This window comes from Lithobates pipiens, unplaced genomic scaffold (genome assembly GCF_037356315.1).
Source record: "Lithobates pipiens isolate NorthernLeopardFrog02 unplaced genomic scaffold, aLitPip1_a1.2 Scaffold_22, whole genome shotgun sequence".
In the NCBI taxonomy this organism is placed as follows: Eukaryota; Metazoa; Chordata; class Amphibia; order Anura; family Ranidae; genus Lithobates; species Lithobates pipiens.
Genome location: NW_027507784.1, coordinates 266,851,880 through 266,875,022, shown reverse-complemented (window position 1 = coordinate 266,875,022; position 23,143 = coordinate 266,851,880). Strand labels below are relative to the sequence as shown.

Sequence of the window (23,143 nt, the reverse complement as noted above, 5' to 3'; positions counted from 1 at the left end):
AAATCATATATATAATTATGCTACAGATAAAAAGTCATTAGCATACTGTTCACTGCGAACATTCCTGAGTGATACAACAGACCATAGCAGTTTCAGAGGTGGCAGAGAGGTGGGCAAGTACATTAATAAAAAAGGCTTATAGGTAATCTAATTAAAACATACAAGAAGTTTGGAGTGTAAATCATATTACTGGTGAAATTCTCCTCCTGCCGCTCCCTTTCCACCCTGCCACCTTGAAATATCTTGTGTACATACAGATGTGCTGCAGGTCTCTGCCAGGTATTTGGGACCTGATGGAGACCTGAGGTAAGTCTATGTGTATATGCAGGATATTCTAGCACATGCACACCAATGGCACCAGCTGCACAATTAATCGTCAAGAATCCTTATAGCGATCTTGACTAAAGTGTTTCACAATTCTTTCTATGCAAATAATTCTCTCTGCTCTTCTGAAGCCACAGCCCTTAAACGAAAGGAAGAGAAAAACTGGGCAGTCTGCCAAGAATCAAAACATTCTTTATCAGTGGAACTTAAGTACAAACATTGTAACAATTTGTCAGTGGAATAGACTGTGTGCAAATGAGGAAAGATTAACCACTTAAACACTAAACCTTTTTCTGACATTTGTTGGTTTCAAGTTAAAATCATTTTTTTTTTTTGCTAGAAAAATACTTACAACCCCCAAACATTATTTCTATTTTTTTAGTAGACACCCAATAGAATAAAATGGTGGTTGTTGCAATATTTTATGTCACATTGTATTTGTGCAGTGGTCTTTCAAATGCAAAAAAAAAAAAACACTAACCAGTAAAGTTAGCCCATTTTTGTTTTGCATAATGGGAAAGATTTTACGTTACGAGAATCGTGATCTTTTTATTCTAAGCAAAAAAATTGTGATTCTCATTTTGGCCAGAATCATGCAGCTCTGCCACCAGTTTTATGTATCCGTGACCTTGTAGAAACTTGTATAATTTGTGTGCATGTACAGAAATGCCCAGTGCATGTGCAATTATGCTCCAGGTATCTGCCAATCCCCAAACACCTGGCATAAACCAATGCTAGCAGATGTAGATGAATTTCATGGGCCTTGAGCATCTCTTTGTAAAACACTGCCTCTTAGGATATGTGATGTAGGCATCCCTGAAGGCAACGTGGGTCCCTATGTCATTCTCAGCAAGTGAGGAATCAGGAAGTGTTAGGCTGCAGAACAAAAAAGGTACAAATTGTTGAAAATGAGGAAATGATCTGTTGTTGTGTAAGCTAGAGGGGAAGGAAACAGGAGAGAGAAAGTTCTTGTAATGGGTGAAGGTCCACTTAAGGGTATGAAAGATGCAAGCTTTCAGGATGCTTTAGATCCCTTCTTCAAATTTTTACAACTCTGAAAATGGTTCTTAAACCCACATATTTATACATACAGTGCACTGATAATGTATCATAAACATGACAATGATCCTATGAACACAGCCAAGACAGCACAGGAGTGGCTCAGGGACAGCTCTCTGAATGTCCTAGAGTGGCTCAGCCAGAGCCCTGGCTTGAACCTTATTGAACCTTTCTAAGAAGACATGAAAATGGCTGTTAAGCGATGGCCCCCATCCAACCTGACTTGAGAGGATTTGCAAAGAAGAATAACAGGAAATCCCCCAATCCAGGTGTGCAAAGCTTGTTCTAAAAAGACTTGAAGCTGCCAAAGGGGCTTCAACAGTAAGGGATCTGAATAATTAACGTGATATTTAAGTTTAAAAAAATAAATAAAATACGCAGACATTTCTAAATGTCTAAATTATATTTCAGACATTTTCCCTTTGTCATAAATGGGTACTGAGTGTAGATTAATGAGAAAAAAATGTATTTAAATATCTGTAGTATCAGGCTGCAACATAACAAAATTGAAAACAGTGAAGGGGGCCTGAATACACTATAGGGTAAGAAGGAGAAGCAATAAAACATGACTATTTAAAATGTTACAACATGTTTTTTTCTTGACACGCAAAGGCATTGACTATTGAGATAGAAATAAGAGTATTGAGGGTTATTGGCATAACTGACTCAGGGATAAGACGTTTGGACGCAATCCTCCCCTCAAATGAGAGTCCCTTTAAAATGTCCATATGCCAAAGAAGCAATGAAATACAACCATTCATAAAATACAACTATTTTTCTTAGCAATCTTTTTTACATTAATATTCCTTTGATCAAATCTTCAGAAGAAATAGGCTTTATTGCCAGAGATCAGAAATTATAGTGTTGCAGAAAATCCAGTTCCCTATTTGGGCCACTGTCTAAAGTTTTAAATTTTTATATGAATTTACTTTACCATTCCAGCCTTTTTTGTGTGATTTGAAGGTCCCCAACAGTACCATAATATTCAGATCATTATGTTGTGGCCTCTGATGTAGAAATGGGCCGCTATATCTGTTTTGTTGTTAAATGTGAATCTATGAAGGGCTTGTAGGGTATTTTGAACACAGTTTCAGCTATACCACGTTTAAAGTTCTCTAGCTAAAAATGCCATGTAGCCTGTACTTCTACTTTGATCCTGGTACTGTTACAGGTTTCACATCTCTTCTACCTGGAAGTACAGTATATGTATATATATATATATATATATATATAATTTTATACTAGGCTGTTTAGGGAACTTCTCACAATAAGCTGTCTTAGCTCTTGTACACACGGTCAGAGATTCCGACAACCAAATCCGTCAGAGTAATTCCAACGGATTAATTCCGGAAGAGGTCCGGAAGTGATGTTGCATACACACGGTCGGACTAAATTGTCGGAAAATCCGATTGAACATAACGTGATGACGTTATTTCATTACGACAGGACTACGTTCAGGCTAGTAGCCAATAGCTTTGGTCTAGGAATTTGATCTGAGCATGCGTGGCACTTTGTCCATCAGAGTAGGCTACACATGATCGGAGTATGTCCGATAGGAGCATTTTGTCTGAAAATTTTACAAGCAAGTTGGAAAACTTGGTCCATCGGATATTCCGACGGAAACAGTCGGATGCAGACCACACACAGTCGGAATATCCGACAAAACGGTCCGATAGGACATATTCCGTCTGAATCTCCGACCGTGTGTGTACAAGGGCTTAGATTGGGTGGTTGTTGAATATACTAGAAAGGTGGTTTCTGGAATATTTTTAAAAGTCTTTTGTCTTTGTGAAGAAAAGGCTGGAGCTCTTTTGTAATCTTTATTTGAGCTTCCAGTGGTGGGCAGTAGGTGACCACCGGTTATCCTTTTCTATAACTTCTGTATGATTGATAATATTAATAATCATCTGTTTAATAATGTTAAACTGGTTCAAGGGATGTTAATTGCTTTCCTGATTTGTATGCTGGTTGTCAGTGGATTGTATCCTCAATTTATGACATTCCACCTGAGGTGTTCCTGTTGAGCATTTCTATCTGTGGTCTCTGAACAGATCCAATTGTATCTTATGGCTTGAGTATAAATTACATATCATTTTATGTGCCTGGGATGGAAGCTGTCCATCTTGATTGCAGATTAACATGTAGAACTGATGTAGGATTTGTTTTATCTCGGTGTATCACCTGAGGCCAGTCACTTCAATGGTTATATGTGAGGGTTTTCAAACACTTTAAGTTTTATTGTGGGATAGAAGTTGTTGAAGTTTAGGTGAAATTAGGAAAGATCCACCTCACTTGTAGTCCAGTGGATAAATATGTGTCTTTCAGAAGCACCCCTTGAAAGCATAAATGTATTTTATTGTGACTATATGTGATAGACCAACATAAAGTGGCACATAATTGTGAAGAGGAAGGAAAGCGAGAAATGGTTTTGCAATTTTTTTTTACAAATAAATATCTGAAAAGTGTGACGGGCATTTGTATTCATGCCCCTTTACTTTGATACCCCTAACTAAAATCTAGTGGAACCAATCGCCCTCAGAAGTTACCTAATTAGTAAATAGAAATAAATGTGTTTAATTTAATCTTAATATAAATACAGCTGTTCTGTTAAGCCCTCGGAGGTTTGTTAGAGAACCTTAGTGAACAAACAGCTCCATGAAGGCCAAGGAACACACCAGACAGGTCAGGGATAAAGTTGTGGAGAAGTTTCAAGCAGGGCTAGGTTATAAAATATATCCCAAGCTTTTAACATCTCACAGAGCACCGTTCAATCCATCATCCGAAAATAAAAATTGTATGGTGCAACCCTACCAAGACATGGCTGTCCATCTAAACTGACAGCTTGGGCAAGGAGAGCATTAATCAGAGAAGCAGCCAGGAGGCCCATGGTAACTCTGGAGGATCTGCAGAGATCTACAGCTCAGGTGCGAGAATCTGTCCGCACTTCACAAATCTGACCTTTATGGAAGAGTGGCAAGGAGAAAGCCATTGTTGAAAGAAAGCCATAAGAAGTCCTGTTTGCAGTTTGCGAGAAGCCATGTGGAGGACACAGAAAACATTTGGAAGAAGGTGCTCTGGTCAGATGAGACCAAAAGTGTACTTTTTGGCCTAAAAGCAAAATGCTAGGTGTGGAGAAAAACTAACAATGCACATCACCCTGAGCTCACCATCCCCACTGAGAAACATGGTGGTGGCAGCATCATGTTGTGGGGATGCTTTTATTCAGCAGGGACAATAAAGCTAGTCAGAGTTGATGGGAAGATGAATGTAGCCGAATACAGGGCAATCTTAGAAGAAAACTTGTTAGAGTCTGCAAAAGACTTCAGACTGCGGTGGAGGTTCACCTTCCAGCAGGACAATAACCCTAAACATACAGCCAGAGCTACAATGGAATGGTTTAGATCAAAGCATATTTATGCATTAGAATGGCCCAGTCAAAATTCAGACCCAAATCCAATTGAGAATCTGTGGCAAGACTTGCCTTGCCAAAAATTGCTGTTCACAGATGCTCTCCATCCAATCTTACAGAGCTCGAGCTATTTTGCAAAGAACAATGGGCAAAAATGTAATGCCCCGTACACACGAGCGGACTTTTCAACATCCAAAGTCCGAAGGACCGAGTCCGTCAGACTATCCGATCGTGTGTGGGCTGCAACGGACTTTTGATTCGCCAAAGTCTGACGGACTTTAGAAATGAAGCATGCTTCAAATTTTCCCGAAGGAACTCCGCCGGACCCGGTCCCCTTCGAAAACTCCGCTCGTGTGTATGCTACTCCGACGGACTAAAACCGACGCTAGGGCAGCTATTGGCTACTGGCTATGAACTTCCTTATTCGAGTCGGGTCGTACGTCATCACGTTCGAATCCGTCGGAGTTTAGTGTGATCGTGTGTGGCCAAGTCCGTTCGGCCGAAAAGTCTGTCAGAACTCCGTCGGAACTCCGGCGGAACTCCGGCGGAACTCCTTTGGAAGTCTGTCGGACATAAGTCCTCTCGTGTCTACGGGGCATAACTCTCTAGATGTGCAAAGCTGGTAGAGATATACCCAAAAAGATTTGCTGCTGTAATTTCAGCGAAAGGTGGTTCTATAAAGTAAACGGAAATCCCATAGTAACTCTATGGGTGATTTCACAACCGTTGTCAGCTGTCTCCTACACAGAGCTACCGCCACTGGAGACCGGACCAGAGCAGCTTCAAAAAAGGTATATATAGCGATTTCTTCTTTACAGGGCTAGATAGCTTAGTCTTAGATTGTGGATGCAAGTAGATTTACAGATTTTAGTTTTAGGGTGAACTTCTACTTTAACCTCCCTGGCGGTATGATTATGTCTGATTTTTGCGTCTCAAAGTGGTACATTATTTCGCATGGAAATTTGGCGTTTTATATTGTAGGCCTGTAATTCTTAGGAATAACTCACTTAAATCTGTCCAAACAGGAGTCTAGTAGACATCCTGGGTATGGTAAAGTTTAAAACACAAAATCATAAATTATAATACAATAAATAACTATAAATAATTATAACAAATATTAATATAATAATAATAAAATGTATTCAATAATGTAATCAAATCAAAAATACTGAAATTTGCTCAGTTGCAAAATTGTCGCTGTCATTACTTTCAGTGTTTGATGACGAATTTCCCCACAAATCATTATCGCTCAATTCTGCAAGTGATTCTAATTTACTATCACTGTTTTCTAGCTGGTCTAAAACCACTTTTGACTTAAAGGGACGCTTTTTGGTTGCCATGGACATTCTTACATTTCCAGGCAGAAAGAACAGTATATATAATATAAAACTGCATGCAGGGCACTGGACAAAGCATTAGGGACAAAAGGGATGTGAAATGATATGATACAGTAATGTAATCTGTAAGTTTACAGTGTACTCTATGTGTTTTGTTTTTTGCACTTTCTGAATTTGGCGCCGGGCTCCGTCCCCGTGCGTTGCGATGCTCGCAGGGAACGGAGCTCGGCACAGTGATGAATCGGGCAGAGTACACAGCCTGCAGATGCAGCTTTTGGAAATGAAAATTCACCCCGAGCCACACTTGGGATTACCGCCAGGGAGGTTAACAAGCTAGGGTTTACTACTACTTAACACTACTTGATGGTTCAGTGAAAATGTTTGATCCTTGGGGAAAAAATTCTGAAATTCTCCTTCAGGCAATTGGAGGTAATTCAGACCAGCTCTAAGTTAGCATACAGATACAGAAAGATTTATCAGAGTAATGCAGGCCATACATGGTCGAATTTCAAAAAAATTTTTTTTTCAAAATCAGAAAGTTCATTTTTTTTATGATCTGATGATGCCACCATTGATTTTTGAAATTCGGCTGACCAAGCCTTCAATTTCACCTCATGTTGCTGCAGAAACTGATTTTCGTGTCCGGGAATCTTCTTTTCTCTCCATAAATTTTCTTTTCTTATTACATTTCTCGCACGATTCTCCCATCATTGTTTAGAAAATAATTTGTTTTTCAACAAATTTCCAACGTGTCCGATTCCTCAAATTTGATTTCCCCACGAAAATCGGCTGTTGCTGCAGCCCACTAATGGTGCAAAATTCGTATACGAAAATCCTTAGATACGATTTTCGAAAGAAAATTCCTTCGAAATTCGAACCATGTATGGCCGGCATTAGTCAGAGATTATAATAATAATACACTTTGATAATATTTTAATATGTAAATTTTTCTAACAGGTACATGAATCTGTGGCAAAATAATTTATAACACTCTTTAAGTGTACCTGTCAGGCCTCATGCACAGGGCTGTACAGGAGTCATTGAGCAAGCAGAGACTGCGCAATCACTTTTCCGATACCCGTGTACAGACGTATGTTCTGAATGCACACAATTTGCTTTTGGAGCATATGTTAATGCGCATGTGGTTGCTTTATGCAACTCCCGACACATAATCACATATAGCTGCATCTTCTAGTTCATCTTGATGGGTGGCTGCACACAACAGGTGCAGATCCTTGGAAAGTGATTACTCGGGCTCTACACTTTGTATCGACCTATACTACCCTGTGCATGAGGCGTAAGACGTTTTCTGTACTGTAGAAGCAAATAGTTTAAACGACTGCGATAAATATGTTGACACTACATGTGATACTGTGTGTAAAGAAATATTATGTTAGAAGTATTTATTTGCACAGCACACATGATGATCTGTTTAATTGACTTGCTATGTGGTGTTTTCCTGATTGCTTATTAAACCTGTAAACATATAGTCCCATGGTGTGTAGTAGTAATGTTGCTAGGAGACCTGCTGTACCATTCAGATGGTCTGTGTTTTCACAGCTTGCCAGAAAATCATACAGATCTCACAAGCTGCTGTAAATTCAGGCTTTTCTGATGTATTCCCACAGCTGGCTGCTCTTGTAAACCATTCTGAACTTTAAAAATCCACAGCTCAATAAAGGGGTAGAGTGTTAGAATTCTCTATAGAAGTCAGGAGACTGAAATCTTTCCTTTCATGTCAAACTTGTTTATTGAATTTTAACAATTAGTATACATAATTACATATGGTGGCAACAAAAGAAAAGATCACATATATGGTAATAATATTGAGTTGTAGTCCCAACATAAACTAAAAGTTGTTTAACTAAAAAAAAAAAAAAAATAGCAAGGATCTAACTCAAAAGATTGCGTCATACATTGTATAAGAGGGGATAAAACCAACTTAGACCAGGTTAATATAAGGTGACTTTCCTTTCTAATAAATGATTATAGGTTTGACTTGTGGCAGAAGTTGGGCTATAGGGGCTGCAAATGTTACAACTCAAGTAATCTGTTCTTCAAGGTTAGGAGTCCTGACTCATGGGGGTTATTTACTAAAGGAAAATCCACTTTGCACTGCCGCCCATAGTGTCGGTGGTAAAACGCGCTATTTTAAGCGGCTTTTTACCATTGCGTTTGCGGCGCATTTCATCCACTAGATGGGCGCTTTTAACCCCCGCTAGCGGCCGAGAAAGGGTTATAGCCGCACTATAGCCACACTGCCCCATTGATTTCAATGGGGAGCAGCAGTGGAGGAGCGGTAAACACACCGCAGAAGCTGCTGGCAGGACTTTTCCTGATGTCCTGCCAGTGCATGGTGCAGCTGTTTGAGGGCGGATTGCAAGCGCTATTTTTTTACGCTATAGCGTCTGCAAAACGCCCTTGGTGTGAAAGGGGTCAAAAGTGCACTGAAAGGGAGGGACATGCAAGGAAAATAAAAAACAGTATTTTAGCTTGCACATGATTGGATGATAAAATCAGCAGAGCTTCCACTTATTTCAGATCTACCCCCCAGATTTACAGTGACTGCACTTCCAAGTGCACTTTCAAGTGCACTTGCAGTGTAAAGTGGATTTGCCTTTCGTAAATAACCCCTTATATAACTACTTGTGATCCACCGACCCCTATTGTAATGCCTATGTGAGGGTCAATTGTGTAGACCCTGTTCCATTGAATCACCTCCAGCCAACCTTTTTTTGTGCCCCCACCCATCTTTATATCATTGCTGGGAGGAAGCGACGTTACATTGTGACATGATTTTTTTGTTTAAATAACAGTGTAAAAATAAAAAATAAAAGGTAAAATCGATAAGAAAAAAAAATGTAAACGCACCCTGTCCTGACGAGTTCGCATGCAGAAGTGCACCCATACGTGAGTAGCACCCGCATATGAAAAAGGTGTTCAAACCACACATGTGAGGTATTGCCATGATCGCTAGAGCGAGAGCAATAATTCTACCCCTATACCTCCTTTGTAACTCAAAACATGCAACCTGTAGCCTATGGAGATTTTTAAGGGTAGAATTCCACGAGCAGGCGCAATTTTGAAACATGACATGTTGGGTATCAATTTACTTGGCGTAACATAATCTTTAACAATATAAAAAAAAAATTGGGCTAAATTCACTGGTGTCTTATTTTTTAATTCAAAAAAGTGTATTTTTTAAAAAAAAAAGTGCGCTTGTAAGACCACTGCGCAAATACGATGTGACAGAAAGTATTGCAACAACCGCCATTTTATTCTCTAGGGTGTAAAATAAACTAAAATAAAATGTATAATGTTTGGAAGTTCTAAGTAATTTTCTAGTTTTTAACTTGTAAACAACAAATCTCAGAAAGAGGCTCAGTCCTTAAGTGGTTAAATAAATCCAACTCACAATGCTTAGAGATGGAAAGATGAAACATTTAAAAAGACCACAGAAACAGCAGTATAGGAGAAAATGTGCCAGCTCATTAACTGACGCTGAAAGTAGAAAGTTTGGCTTCTATGTATAATTCCACTTCAGTCAGTATAATTGCTCTCTATACAGAGCAGAATATACAAATTGTAATTGGCTAAGCTGTAACAAAGGTGCTATTTGATATAATGCTTGTATTTATAGCTGTATGACTTTTTGCAAGCACTTATTGCTGAAAATAATGGCAGTTTTGTAAAAAAAATGTCCATTTAGCTTAGTGAATTGAACCTGTTAGTATTTTCTATAATGCAGCATGCCACTGGGAGCTTAGGTTTAGCGTACTGAACTGATTTAAAGTGGGTCGCCCAGGATTGTAGTAGGCTGGCTTGTTATTTTTATAAAGATTTCTGTACATACAAGGATGCCATTTCATGCACTTTGGAGCAACAATTTCTGCTATACCATTAATCTTTACAGTATGTAAAAATTCAATTTATTATGAAATGTATAACCATGATATATTTAATAGTGTGTGTAAAAGTGCATCTTCATCATGTATGACTGAAAGACAGGTTAGGTAATACAGTGCAAACCATGGGGATTCCATTTAACTAAAACTAATGTACTGAGTTTGTATATTTGCTAGTGTTTTGAATTACCTACTGGCTTTTTTTTTTAATCTGCCAGGACCTAGAACATGTACATTTTTTATTAAGTTTGCTCTTCTTGGAAGTGATGCATTAAGAAAATGAATGCAGTTTTAAAGCCTCCATTACCTTTATAAATGACATCACCTAGCGTTGTACCAGAAACATATATTGAATGCCTTTATAAAAGGGCCAAATGTTTATGTTGACAGTTTGATTATTGGGGGAAGGGTGGCATCGTGGACAAGATCTACCATCTCTCTGAACTGTTGGCGAGTATGGTCCAAATCATCATGTAGTTGTCAGATGAATACAACTAACTTTTTAGATTTTAGGATTACACCTTGTTCAAGGAATAAACATGCTTTTGCTAATATATGACAAAGGATTACTAAAGCACTATGGGTTAACTTGCATAAGAGACAAAGGATGCATTAAGGCTCTCTTTGTCTGATTAAAAGCTTGGACAAAGCCGTCTGATAAATGTGGGTCACTTTTCAGCTAAACCAGATTTTGTTGGCAGAGCTGAGGGTGAACCTGTTTTACATATGAAATGGAAACTAGAGCTTTGCCTGCTGACTGGATAAAAGACAACATATTAACCTAACATTTTTTATATTTACCTGAACAAAAAACAAAAGATGGAAAAAATGTAATCAGAATAAGTGGAGCCAGAGTGAGACAATAATATGAATACCTAAAATGGAATGTACCCGTGGGACCTCTTTTGAGCTTATTCAGTGATGCGTTGATAAAGACAAAAACAATGTTAATTTTCAGTATGTAGTAATGCTATGAATTATTGCAATTTTCACAGTATTATTGCTGATTGCAGTACCTTATCAAGTAAGATCATATGTTTTAAATTCGGCTATGACATGACATTTACAATATATGAAAAACACAAATATAATAAGAGGAGTAAAAGTAAACTGGAAGTATAGTCCATAGTAATGATTTATATCCAAGAATCCCTGTGCTAGAAACTGAACACAAACAGCAGATTGGTTGCTCTTTATAATATCTAATTTTCCCTCTACACCAATTTTCACTTGAAATTACTCCTCCCAGGAGTAAGTAAAGGAAATTGGTTGCTACGAATGGAAAAAGGTAATCTACGTAAAAGGCTTCAATGATTTTTCTTTCTCTTTTTGTGCGCAGGTGGCCCAGCTACCATTCTCTATTGGGGATGGAAAATGGCATCATATTTGCATCACATGGACTACCAGAGATGGAATGTGGGAAGCATATCTGGATGGAGTCAAGCTTGGCTCAGGGGAAAACTTAGCCCCATGGCACCCAATTAAACCAAATGGAATTCTTATTCTGGGCCAGGAGCAGGTGGGTACAAAATATAATTACCCTCTACATTAAAACTCTCCTAATGGAGCATATTGTAAATAAGCAAATGTCAAAAAACAGTCACACCACTTTTAATATGGTGTTCTAATGTCTTTTATTTTAAATTATTTTGTAAAAGCTTCACTTTGATTTACAGAAAATGTGAACTTACATGCATCAAGTAGAAGAACTACAGCAACAGTGGCTAATGTGGTCCTTATGAGGTCTAAAGTTCCATGGGACATTGTTTAGAATCCCCAGACTAAGAACATTTGATATGTATCTAACGTACAGTATAATGTACAGGTCGACAGCAGTCAGAACCATTTAATACTGGACCATGAGCATTTTCATTTTAGTATACTAACATCGCTTTCCCTAAAAGGGGCCTAAAATGGCTCAAGAGCCCACAGATGGCTTGTCCTACTAAAAAGCCTATAAATTGCTTGGTATTTAGGAAAATATGTTTTGTTATGGCTTTCATTCCTGATAGCAGCACAAATTAATATTATCATTTTTATTGTTCGTCTACTCTCTCAAAATTGCCTACAGAAAATGCATTTGATAAACATCCATTTAAATATTTAATAAAGAATCTCAGAACATTATTTATATGGTGATGAGGTAAGAACATAATTCATACTAGTCTGCTTATTCCTTTTAAAGTAGAACTCAACTCAGTTCGCACGACTGCAATGCAATTTAGATCTGATTTGCAGAAACTTTGGTTGTATTTTGGATGGGATTTGCATATTCTATGGGGCCAAATCGCACTGTAAATATCACCAAAGTAGCACAAGACCCTTTCCTAATTTGCCTTTGCATTGATGTAAACAAGAATCATTGGAAGCAATGTTGTTTCTGTTGTCATGCAATTTAGTGTGACCCAAGTTTCATCTAAAAAAAAAAAGACTGTGAACCATAGACACACAGAGTAGCAGAAGCCAATGATTGCACCACTGTCTCTGAGCCAATAATGAGGGGAAGAGCCTCTGCTCTCGTGCACATCGCTGGATTGAGATCGGTCTCTGTTAAGTATATGGGGTGGCCGGAGGGTGAAACTGCATGCAAAAGATGTTTTTAGCTTAATTCTTAGAAGGCATTAAGGAACAAAAACCTTCTGCTCCATTAAAGAATCACTTTAATGGCACATATATTCCCCTGACAGACTACACAGAAGGGAGTTCTGTATGGGGGGATATTGGAGGGGAGAGCTCTGCCTGCATTCCACTCTTAATGTGAGTGCATTGTTGAGAAACTATTCTGAGCAACTAGTTGCTTGAAAATGAAAATACTAAATGGTTTTATGTAATATTTCACATTAACCTAACTAAAAACTATAAATAAAAAATGTGTTTATTTAGTCCTGACCATGAAAACATATGCAAACCTTGGTACATTCTTGGTACATTCTCTTGCAAGCAGTAGCCCTTAGGCCACTTTCACACGGAGGTGTTTTATAAGTGTCATAGCACTAGAAATAGCGCCTGCAATGCACCTCTCCTGTCACTCAAGTGTGAAAGCCCAAGAACGGTGCACTTGCAGGACATTAAAAGAAAGTCCTGTAAGTAGCATCTTTCGGGCAGTTTAGGAGTGGTGTATACACTGCTCCTCCGCCGCTCTTGTCCATTGGAATGCATGGGCAGCGCTGCTGAAACACCTGCAAAGTGCTTCGGCAGCGGCGCTACATGGGCGCTATTAACCCCTTTTTTGGCCGGTAGCTAAAACAACGGTAGAGCGTCGCCAAAACTAGTAGCGCTTTATCGCCGATGCCCTCACTGCCACAGTGTGAAAGTAGCCTTAAAGTGACCTTGAAGTGCTCTGTAAAATAATATTAGTAATGCTTCTGGGTGTGACAAATACCTGCATTCCCCTTTTTCAGTATCATAATATTAATGTTTGTAATATATTTTATAATAATAGATATTATAAATGATATAGTATAATACAATTTTACATACTATTCTTAATAAAATGTACTCATAGTTAAAGGTATTGATGATCAATATTATTAAAATCTATTTCTAATGTATTATTATTATTATTATATAATATAGTCTTCAAAGTACTGTACTTTATTGTTCAAATATGTACCAATGAAAATACAAATGTTATTTTATTTTTTCTCTGAAGGATACGGTTGGAGGAAGATTTGATGCCACACAAGCCTTTGTTGGAGAGTTAAGCCAGTTTAATATCTGGGACCGTGTTCTAAAAACAGAAGACATAGTCAACATATCCAACTGCTCAACCAACATGCCTGGCAACATCATCCCATGGGCCGATAACAATGTCGATGTTTTTGGAGGAGCAACAAAATTACCATTGGAGCCATGTGAAGAGCGTTTGATAGATTTATAGCCAAAACACATTACACTTAAGTGCCCACCTTTTTGGAGACCATCTCTAAGGAGGTTACCTATCCTACAATGCACTTATTTGCTCAGATGATTTTTTTTTAAACCCATGAAAAACAGTTAGTTGCAGCTAAAGTGGATCTTATTGCTAAAATAAAAAGCCACACGAGGTTGTGCTATCAGTGCTTACCTCCAGAGGGTAACTGGAGCCTTGCCATTTTAAAATCACATGTGTCCTTCAAAAGCCATTAAAATCCTAGCAGAGATATAAATATTTACAGATTACTCCATTTATCTATCTACAAATTGTTAAGGGATCATTAAACAAATATGCTTATTGTATTACATAATTATATGATTTTCATAAACTGCTTTATATAATAGATATCTTATTATCATTTGTGGATAAATATATCAAAATTTTAAGAGATTATCCAAAATTTTAAGTGAAAGTGCATTATTAGGGAGCAATATTGTCGAACACATACTGACTTCCCATGTGACACCTCCAGTTACACTGGCCACAAGGATTGAATACACAAAAAAGTATTGGTTAAACCCACAAGGGCTTTTTGTACTTCTACTTTTCCTTTATACTAAAAGAGACACAACTAAGGCGCAGTGAGGGACAGATGAATTCGGCTCCAAAGAGGGACATTACCTCCAAATATGGAACTTTGAGAAAGCTAACTTTCTCTATAAAGCCCCGTACACACGAGCGGACTTTTCAACATCCAAAGTCTGACGGAATGATTCCGGCAGACTATTCGATCGTGTGTGGGCTGCAACGAACTTTTGATTCACAAAAGTCTGACAGACTTTAGAAATGGAACATGCTTCAAATTTTTCCGCCAGAACTCTGCCGGACCCAGTTCCTACCGAAAAATTAGCTCGTGTGTATGCTATTCCGACGGACTAAAACCGACGCTAGGGCAGCTATTGGCTACTGGCTATGAACTTCCTTATTCGAGTCCAGTCGTACGTCATCACGTTCGAATCCGTCGGAGTTTGGTGTGATTGTGTGTGGCCAAGTCCGCTCATTCGGAAAGTCCGTCAGAACTCCGGCAGAACTCCTTCGAAAGTCTGTCGGACATAAGTCTGGTCGTGTGTACGCGGCATAAGTGTGCTTTTTTTATACATATAGGAGTCAATGAAATTATTGGCTTTTTTAAATAATGTTCTCTTTTTTAATTATACATATAATAGGGGTCTTTTAAGTTCAGATTTCATATTATAAGTGGCTGCATTTTGACAAGTAAGGATATATGTACCCTGGTTGCGTGCAAAAGTATCAGAAGAGATGTAGTCACAATATTACAAAATTCAGTCTCACTTAATATCATTTTTATAACTGTTATAGAGCTCTAATATCTATAGATAGCTGAGTATATTTATAAAAAAAACATAACTTCTAATATGACAGGTCATTCAGTAGTTACCGGTTACATTTGGTAACTCCATTAACCAGTAAAGATGTTTTAGCCTTAAAGAGGTTGCAAACCTCTGAAAAAAAGTTCTGCATACGAGGTCATTATTAAATACTTACCTTAGAACGATGCCCTGCAGTGCCGCTGGAGTTACTTCCAGGTGTGCTGTGACTGGCCAGAGCCGCGATGACGTCACTTCCGCACATGTGCTGGTCATGGCACAGGTCCTGAAGAAACGGCACAAGCGGCCCGTTCCTTCAGTGTGCATGCATCAATGACATTGATGCCAGTTTATATAGTAAGTATCACAACCGTGCAGGTTTAGGAGATATTTACGGTACCTACAGGTAAGCCTTACGATAGGCTTACCTGTAGGTACAATTAACCACTTCCCACCCGACCAATGCACATATACGGCCGGGTGGGAGCCGTCTACTTCTGATAGGACGTTCAGGAACGTCCATCAGAAGGAGAGGGATCGCGCGCGCGCATGCCCGCGCAGCGGCGCGATCCCGATGCGCCCGTGTCACCCGGACACGGTGCATCTCAGATCGGCAGGAGGGCTCTCTGATTGGCCCTCCTGATCACATGACGGCCGTGTCCAATCACGGCCGTCATGTGATGTAAACAAACAGCCGGTTGCTAGGCAATCGGCTCCTCCTCTCCTCACACAGAAGTCATCGCTGAGGAGAGGAGAGCAGATCGCTGCAGCCGGCTGATGATCAGTGAGTATGAGCTGTTTTTTACAGCTTTTTACTCACTGATCACCAGTCTAGTGTAATACACAACACACCACACAGTATAAACACAGTCCCCACATATGTCCCCAAAACATACATGTCCCCAAATAATAAAAACACATGTCCCTAATAATAAAAACATGTCCCCCACATATGTCCCACTAAAATCACATGTTCCAATGATTATCTGCACACGTATATACGTGATCACCTGCACACATATGTACATGATCATTTGCGTACATATGTCCGTGATCACACAAACCAATTATTATACACTTAACGGAATTTTTTTTACCAAAAACATGTAGCAGAATACATTTTGGCTTAAATTTATGACAAAATTTGATTTTATTGGATTTCTTTTAAAATAGAAAAAAGAAAATATAGTTTTTTTCCCAAATTTCCGCTTTTTTGCGCTTATATCGCAAAAAATACTGAGTCGTGAATAAATACCACCAAAATAAAGCTCTATTTGTGCGAACAAAATGATAAAAATTTCATTTGGGTACAGTGTAGCATGACCGCGCAATTGTCACTGAAAGCGCTAGAGCGATGAAAGCTGAAAATTGGGCTGGGAAGGAAGGGGGCAAAAGTGCCCTGTATTGAAGTGGATAAAGAGGAAGACTTTACTTCCTCTTTAAGGTAACACAGTATTTATTGTAGATAGCCCTAAACGTTTTCTGATCCTAATAGCTTTCTGACTGATAATATTAATTTAAGATAGTGTGCAAAAACACCATTTTGTTCAAATGGATCTGATACTTTGACCCCATGAAACAGCTAATGAGTGTATAGTCTAGTTTCTTACAAGGAAATTGGGAAAGAGACTGTTATGTATAACAGTCAACAAAGTATGACAAGTATAGCAAAATAAAAAAGAAAAGAAATAGGTAAGCTATACAAAACTTGTCATACTATTGGTGTAGATTCACTTTAATTAAGTGGGTGTTCCGAAAACATATTTAAAAAAACAAAAACTGCTCAAAAAAAGAAGAACAGTTTGGTTCCTACCCCTTTTCTGGGCATTTGTTTCAGAAATAAACAGTACCTTTGGTATAACATAGAGGAGCTGATGAGCAAACTTTGTAAAGTACAGATGTGTGAAAAAGCTTAAATATCAGCAACAACATTAAATGGATATACAGTATTTGGTGATCAGGTGTGGACTGTGCATATTGACTTGAGGCTAAGAAATACTCACTAACTACAAACTGCCTAAAAATACTAATAATATCAGATACAGCAGTACTGCTGGCCAGTGCCAGAACTGCAAGACTGCCAGTCCATATCTGCTCGCCTTAATTATGTCCCTAAAACTAAGCAGTATAGCGGTTGTGGAATTAATTCTATTCCATTCAACAGTGATATCTTTGTTTTAAAAAAAAAAAAAAAAAATTTACTAAAGATATCCTCCAATGCCCTTATAGGTGATAAATAATGTGGTTTTAACAGTCTCCTCCTTGACAGACATCCCAACCACCTGGCTCACCTCTGGATATATTCACTGTAGCATATTTTTACCTGTTTAGGATCTGTAGTACAAATCAATGCAAATCATTTTGTTAATTACATTTTAAAGAAAAGATATATATATATATATATTTATGAACATTTAAATGCTCCAAATTGTGTAAATAAATTATTTGCAAATGAAGGGTAAAGAAATTTCTAAAGATTTTTATTAAAACTCTATCTGTCAGTGCTGCTATTTAATATTATATATGAAATAATTAATAATTCTAAAAATATTGTTTAATATAACATGGTTAAGGCCTTTAAAGGAATTCGCCATTGGGCTAATGGTTTCTTACCTATCTGAGTTGTCTCTTGAAAACGTCCAAGTTTTCACAGGACCTTCTTTGTGGTGTAAGCTGCACTCTTCTGCATCATGCTGTTTTTTTTGTAGGCCGTTGCCTATCAGCAGGGATAGACAATCAAGAAACAGCTGTAGAAGACCTGCAATAGCAGTGTGCTTTTCACAAGATGACTTTTACTTGTTTCAAGAGTTATTTTTGCTGAAAGAACTGCTCAGTGGGCATCCCTGTATTAGTTTATATTGATCAATATAAGTCACATATTGATAAAAGCTAATAAATAGCCAATTGCTGATATAAAATAGTTGTGAATGATAATTATAGTAGAGTTACTAATAAATGAACATTTGCAAAAACTATAGAACCCAGTTAGATAATAACTTAGGTCAGGTCTCCCAAAATGTGTCTAATGCACTTCCACACTGCAAGTGTTTCACTGCAAACTGCATAATTATTTTGTTTAACAGACTTGGTCAATGGGCTCATTCTATGGTTACTACCAGTCAAAGGTCTTAGAGGGAGCAGATGATTCACCTTTCAGACTGGATGAAGTCTGTTGGGTTACCTGGTTTATTTTGAAGATGGCAGGTGGAAAGTACACATATACTATAGTAACATTTACCAATATATATGTTACTCAGGTGGCACTGGAGAGGTTGAAATGGTGGTGGACAACTGGGCAAAGCTTGCAAAACAGTGGCCAGATCCTGCTATATATTATCCTGGTCATATCTAATGCATGTATTATGACAAATAGTCATGGGAAATGCACTTGTTCACTTGCCCTTTTTCCAATCTATATTGAGTTTAAGGTGATATAACCATAAGAAGAGTGGGCCCTAGAAACATCAACTCTTCTTCCCCAGTTCAGCCTCAGTAGCTTTAGAGCAGTAACTTTTTATAAACTCTTACTACAGTAATGTAGCCTCAATCCAGCAACACTAAATGAAAACACTGATGAGTTCTTATGAACTGTACAGCTAAAATAATTTGTATTGTTTTGTAATATCCATGGCTTGATGTATTCAGCCCTGCTTTGTACTGTCAGAGCTGTGTGTAAGAATGTGCACCCAATGCAATGTTTCCGATTGGATTTAAGGAACTGTTACTACATTGGCCTACCAGGATAAAAAAATACATAAAAAATAATGTCAACTATCCCGTGTAAACTATCTTCTCTGCTAAATAATCGTTTTGATTTATGTGTGGAGCACTCACAAGATTTGTGTTTAAACTGTGTACAAATTCTTAAGGCTGGGTGGATGATACTGGTAGGGTCATGATATCTTTGAGAGGAACATTTCTAGTGCTGACTACCACCAACTCACTATAAAAATCCACCAATGCAAACTGACTTACCCATCTTCTGAGAATTTTCATATGCAGTTCTGTTCAAACTTGATAAGATAATCAAATAGATATTTAATATGACAATTCAAAAAGTAATGATAATGTGCAGTATACTGTAACCCATAAACCAGAGCCACCAATCAGAAATATCCCCAATATATGAAGCCTTTGTTGCATTTAGAGTTGTACTTACCTGGTGTTGCTTTTCATTTATTCCTCTACACAAATCTGTCTAAAAGCACTGGAAATACATGGTAAAAGCATATCAAAACTATCTTAAACATATCACAAATGCATCTTAAAGGGCATTTTATCTGAAAGCTTGCTAGCAATTACCTACATTTTGGCCTGACACCTACTCTACGTATTCTAAGCCTGAACCTATGATTGGTCTCATATATGAAACAATTATTGTGTTGCTCTTAGCAATTGATTTGATTCCTTATCACATCATCATGGGTTGTATCAGAAATATGAATGGTAAATGTTTGGTTGCCATGGGCAATAAAAAGGTATATTGTTTTAGACAATATATGGCCCATTTGCTACCTTAAAAACTGCAAAAACAAATGATTTTACAACATTTTTCATACAAGAGACCCAACAAGTCTTTGTGAAAACTGGAAGTTCCATTGTTTTATAGAGCTGTGCAGTGCTTCATACATAACAATGTCTAGAAGTGTCTACATTGGGTATAATAACCAACCAGGTTTTGCTTTTTTAGTGCAGATGCACAAATGGGAACAAATATTATGAGCAACATATACAATTCTTTCAGACCCATTTTGCGCAAAGCCTGCACTCTAAATTCTTAAGACTTCATTGCTAGAAAGACCAACTGAACATTTCATGTTATTATGCTATGTGCTATCTTTCTGTTATTGTTGTATTGTCTACCTTTGCTAAAACAAAAAAACAAGATGCAGAGTGTAGCAAGTTAAATTTGATTTGGACTTTGGTTTAAGAATGAAAAGTGTCTGAAAAAGGAGTGTATTTGTTATATTTATTTTTCATGCCGCACTAGCAAAATGACAGTTCAAAACAGGCTGGCTTGTCAATTGTCTAGAGCTGTGCCTCTTTCAATTCACATTTAGCTTAATGCTTCTTGCAACTCGTTTTACCTTTCTACAATCTGAACTGTATTTATGTGGTTTATGAATTGATATTTTTGCTGTAAAAGGTCCATGATGAGCCAGTGCCAAAGTCACATGATGCTTTCTGCCCTTTAAATATGTACATGCTATAATTTCCATAAATAATAGCAGCATGGTTAATCATTCTGGGGCCACTTTGTAACTGGTTGGTATTTTGGTGTACTAGACCAGGCCTGGGCACATCAGCTGTTGAATTACAGTATTGATTCCAGCAGGAAGGACTGTAACTCAGTATCTGAAGTCTCATCGATTATTCTTGTCCATTATTGTGGACTTTAGAAATATGGTGGACAATATGGTGCAAGTAGTATAAAGACACTACAAACATTAACAGCCAAGCATCTGTTAGCTTTGAGCAGTAAAGAATGCATGACAGGCAATGTCTGATTCAGTTTTTTGTGTTTACCTCTGGGGCCATGGCGGCTTTTGCTTATGGGTTCTCCACCATATCTCCTCCATTTTACTCCTCCAACAATCATCTGTGAATATTTATCAGGTGTCAGATCGTTGTTGTGTAAATAGTTCATGACTTGGGATTCTGCTATATTTATTAGGGCACCAGCCATATGTGGAAATATGCAGATCATGTAGACATGCATCTGCATGCAAAAAGAAAACAGGGTCCCATCAACTTTGATAGCCATGCCATTGTTTGCTGGAACAATAGATACTGTATTTTGCACCATGCCATTAAAAAAGCCATTGATTTATAATATTAGGTGTTACAGCTATGTGTTTTTATTTTTCTCTTTACAAAATGGACAGCTTATGCTGAAGAGTGAATGTATTAAAATTGTAGAAGGCAACTTAGCTGTCAGCATTTATTACAACACCATATCTGCTTATATTCCACCGCAATGCATCTAAACTTCCAATGAAGTATGAGAGTTTTTTTAAAGATAATCCGATTTTTGGGCTTTGGCCAAAAAAGTAGCTAACAACAAAGGGCTAGTCACCAGATTTGCTTGTTGTCTCTGTCCAGCAAATACTTTCCCAACTACTAACTAAACATGCCTTGTTCTACACTGTGTAATAGGGGCCATCAAGTAGAGGAAGTTGCTTTCTCGTGTGAGAGTTGCCCACCTGTTGACTGGGGATGTAATAAGACTAGCAGTCACAGTACAGTGTCCCTTACACAGCAGATATACAGGTATGAGGTTGCAGAACAGAAGTGACTAGGCACACTCCTATATCAGGCAGTATACTGCTATTTATTCAGAGGGATTAAGGGTGGCTACATTTTCAGAGTATTGCTTAACATTTCTAGATATTCCCGATAATATGGCGAAAAAAATCACTTTTTGAGTTCAGGTCTACTTCAGTTCATTTATGTTGGACTGCTGAAAGTTGCCTTCTGTAATATGAATACACAAGAATGGAATACAGAAAGATATCATCCAAGATGAGCAAGTCAGAATGGGGTTTGTCACAAATTTGGCATTGGACCAATCTGATATCCCAAAAAATTGAAGTTTGCTGATTCTCATGATTATGCACATGCTGGGATTTGCATGATCTTTGGCAGACTGTGTGTTATGCAGAGTCAGTAAAATATTTTCCAAGATCGGCATTGGTCCATCAAGTTAATGGCAAATCACTAACAGATTATTTGATCTTTAGTAGCAGGCACAAAGGAAATATGTAATATGTTATATATATTTTTATTATATGTAATGGACACTGATCTACAAAAGAGGTAATCTGTGTTTGTAAATTTAGGTCCGATTTTATAACTGTAATGAAGCCTATCTTCATATGTTTTAATTAAAAATGCACTGTGTAAGCATTGTGTTTTAATTGTGTGCTGCTAACTGTACTGCAATATTTGCTCTTTCATGATGTCTTAGTACATAATACTACATTTGAAAAGTGATAAGTAGTACTAATTCATAAATTTTATTATTTTTCTGTTAACTCTCTGCAGCTCCTTATTCTACTGAGAGTTTAATGCGATTTATATATTCTCATGACTGACCTGCATGCACATCCCATTAAATATTAATGCTCATGCATATGTAAACCTCCACTCATCCTCATACTTGGGGATATTTGCTAGCTGTCTCAGTTCAGAAAGCAGCAGGAAAGATTCACCTGCTTTGGATGAGTTCTTGAGTTCTTCTACATTGTACACGGCTCTCATCGGCCTGATTTACCATAACTTTACATACCTTAGACAGAACAAAAAATGAATAAAAAGGTTCAATAACCCAACACATATTCTTTTGCTTTAAAATATACTATATACCATGCCTTCATCAGCCAACGTGTCATTTTTCTGCCATCAAGGTACATGTGTAGATATTAGAATCTTAGTTCAGGTTTATGGCTATTGCTCTTCAGAACATTACATTGTGTTAACCAGGAACAATCTCACCATCCATAACACAATAGGAGCCTTACTTTATAATCTGTTCCAGAATAAGCTGTTCTGTGCAGTCCATATGATATAGCAGATTGGGTGGCACAGGCATTACTTCTGATATTTAAAGTAATCCTATTATGAATCCAAACAATTCAAACTGAGTATATAATGAAAAAAAATGTATAAGCAGTATTACAGCCTCCCTGTCACTGACAAAATAAAAAAGAGCTATGCCAGAATCTTCACATCCAACACCCTTGTGGAAATATATATGTTAAATGCTCAAGCCCTGCTATTTGTGGTGATGCTTGTATTCCATGGAAGTGTTGGATGCTTGTGTTCCATGCCATACTATGTGGTTCCCCACAACCAGCCCCTCTGTC

General features: G+C 37.8%; 1 protein-coding gene across 1 annotated transcript in view; it reads left to right on the top strand.

The window, feature by feature from the left end:
* Positions 1–22,181, top strand: part of NPTX2 (neuronal pentraxin 2) — a 41,650-nt gene extending 19,469 nt beyond the window's left edge. The window contains exons 4-5 of the mRNA XM_077449045.1: positions 11,374–11,553; positions 13,687–22,181. Coding sequence (XP_077305171.1) covers positions 11,374–11,553; positions 13,687–13,914 — 408 coding nt within the window. The 3' untranslated portion in view covers positions 13,915–22,181. The remainder of the gene's footprint in view (positions 1–11,373; positions 11,554–13,686) is intronic.
* The last annotated feature ends 962 nt before the right edge of the window (positions 22,182–23,143 follow it).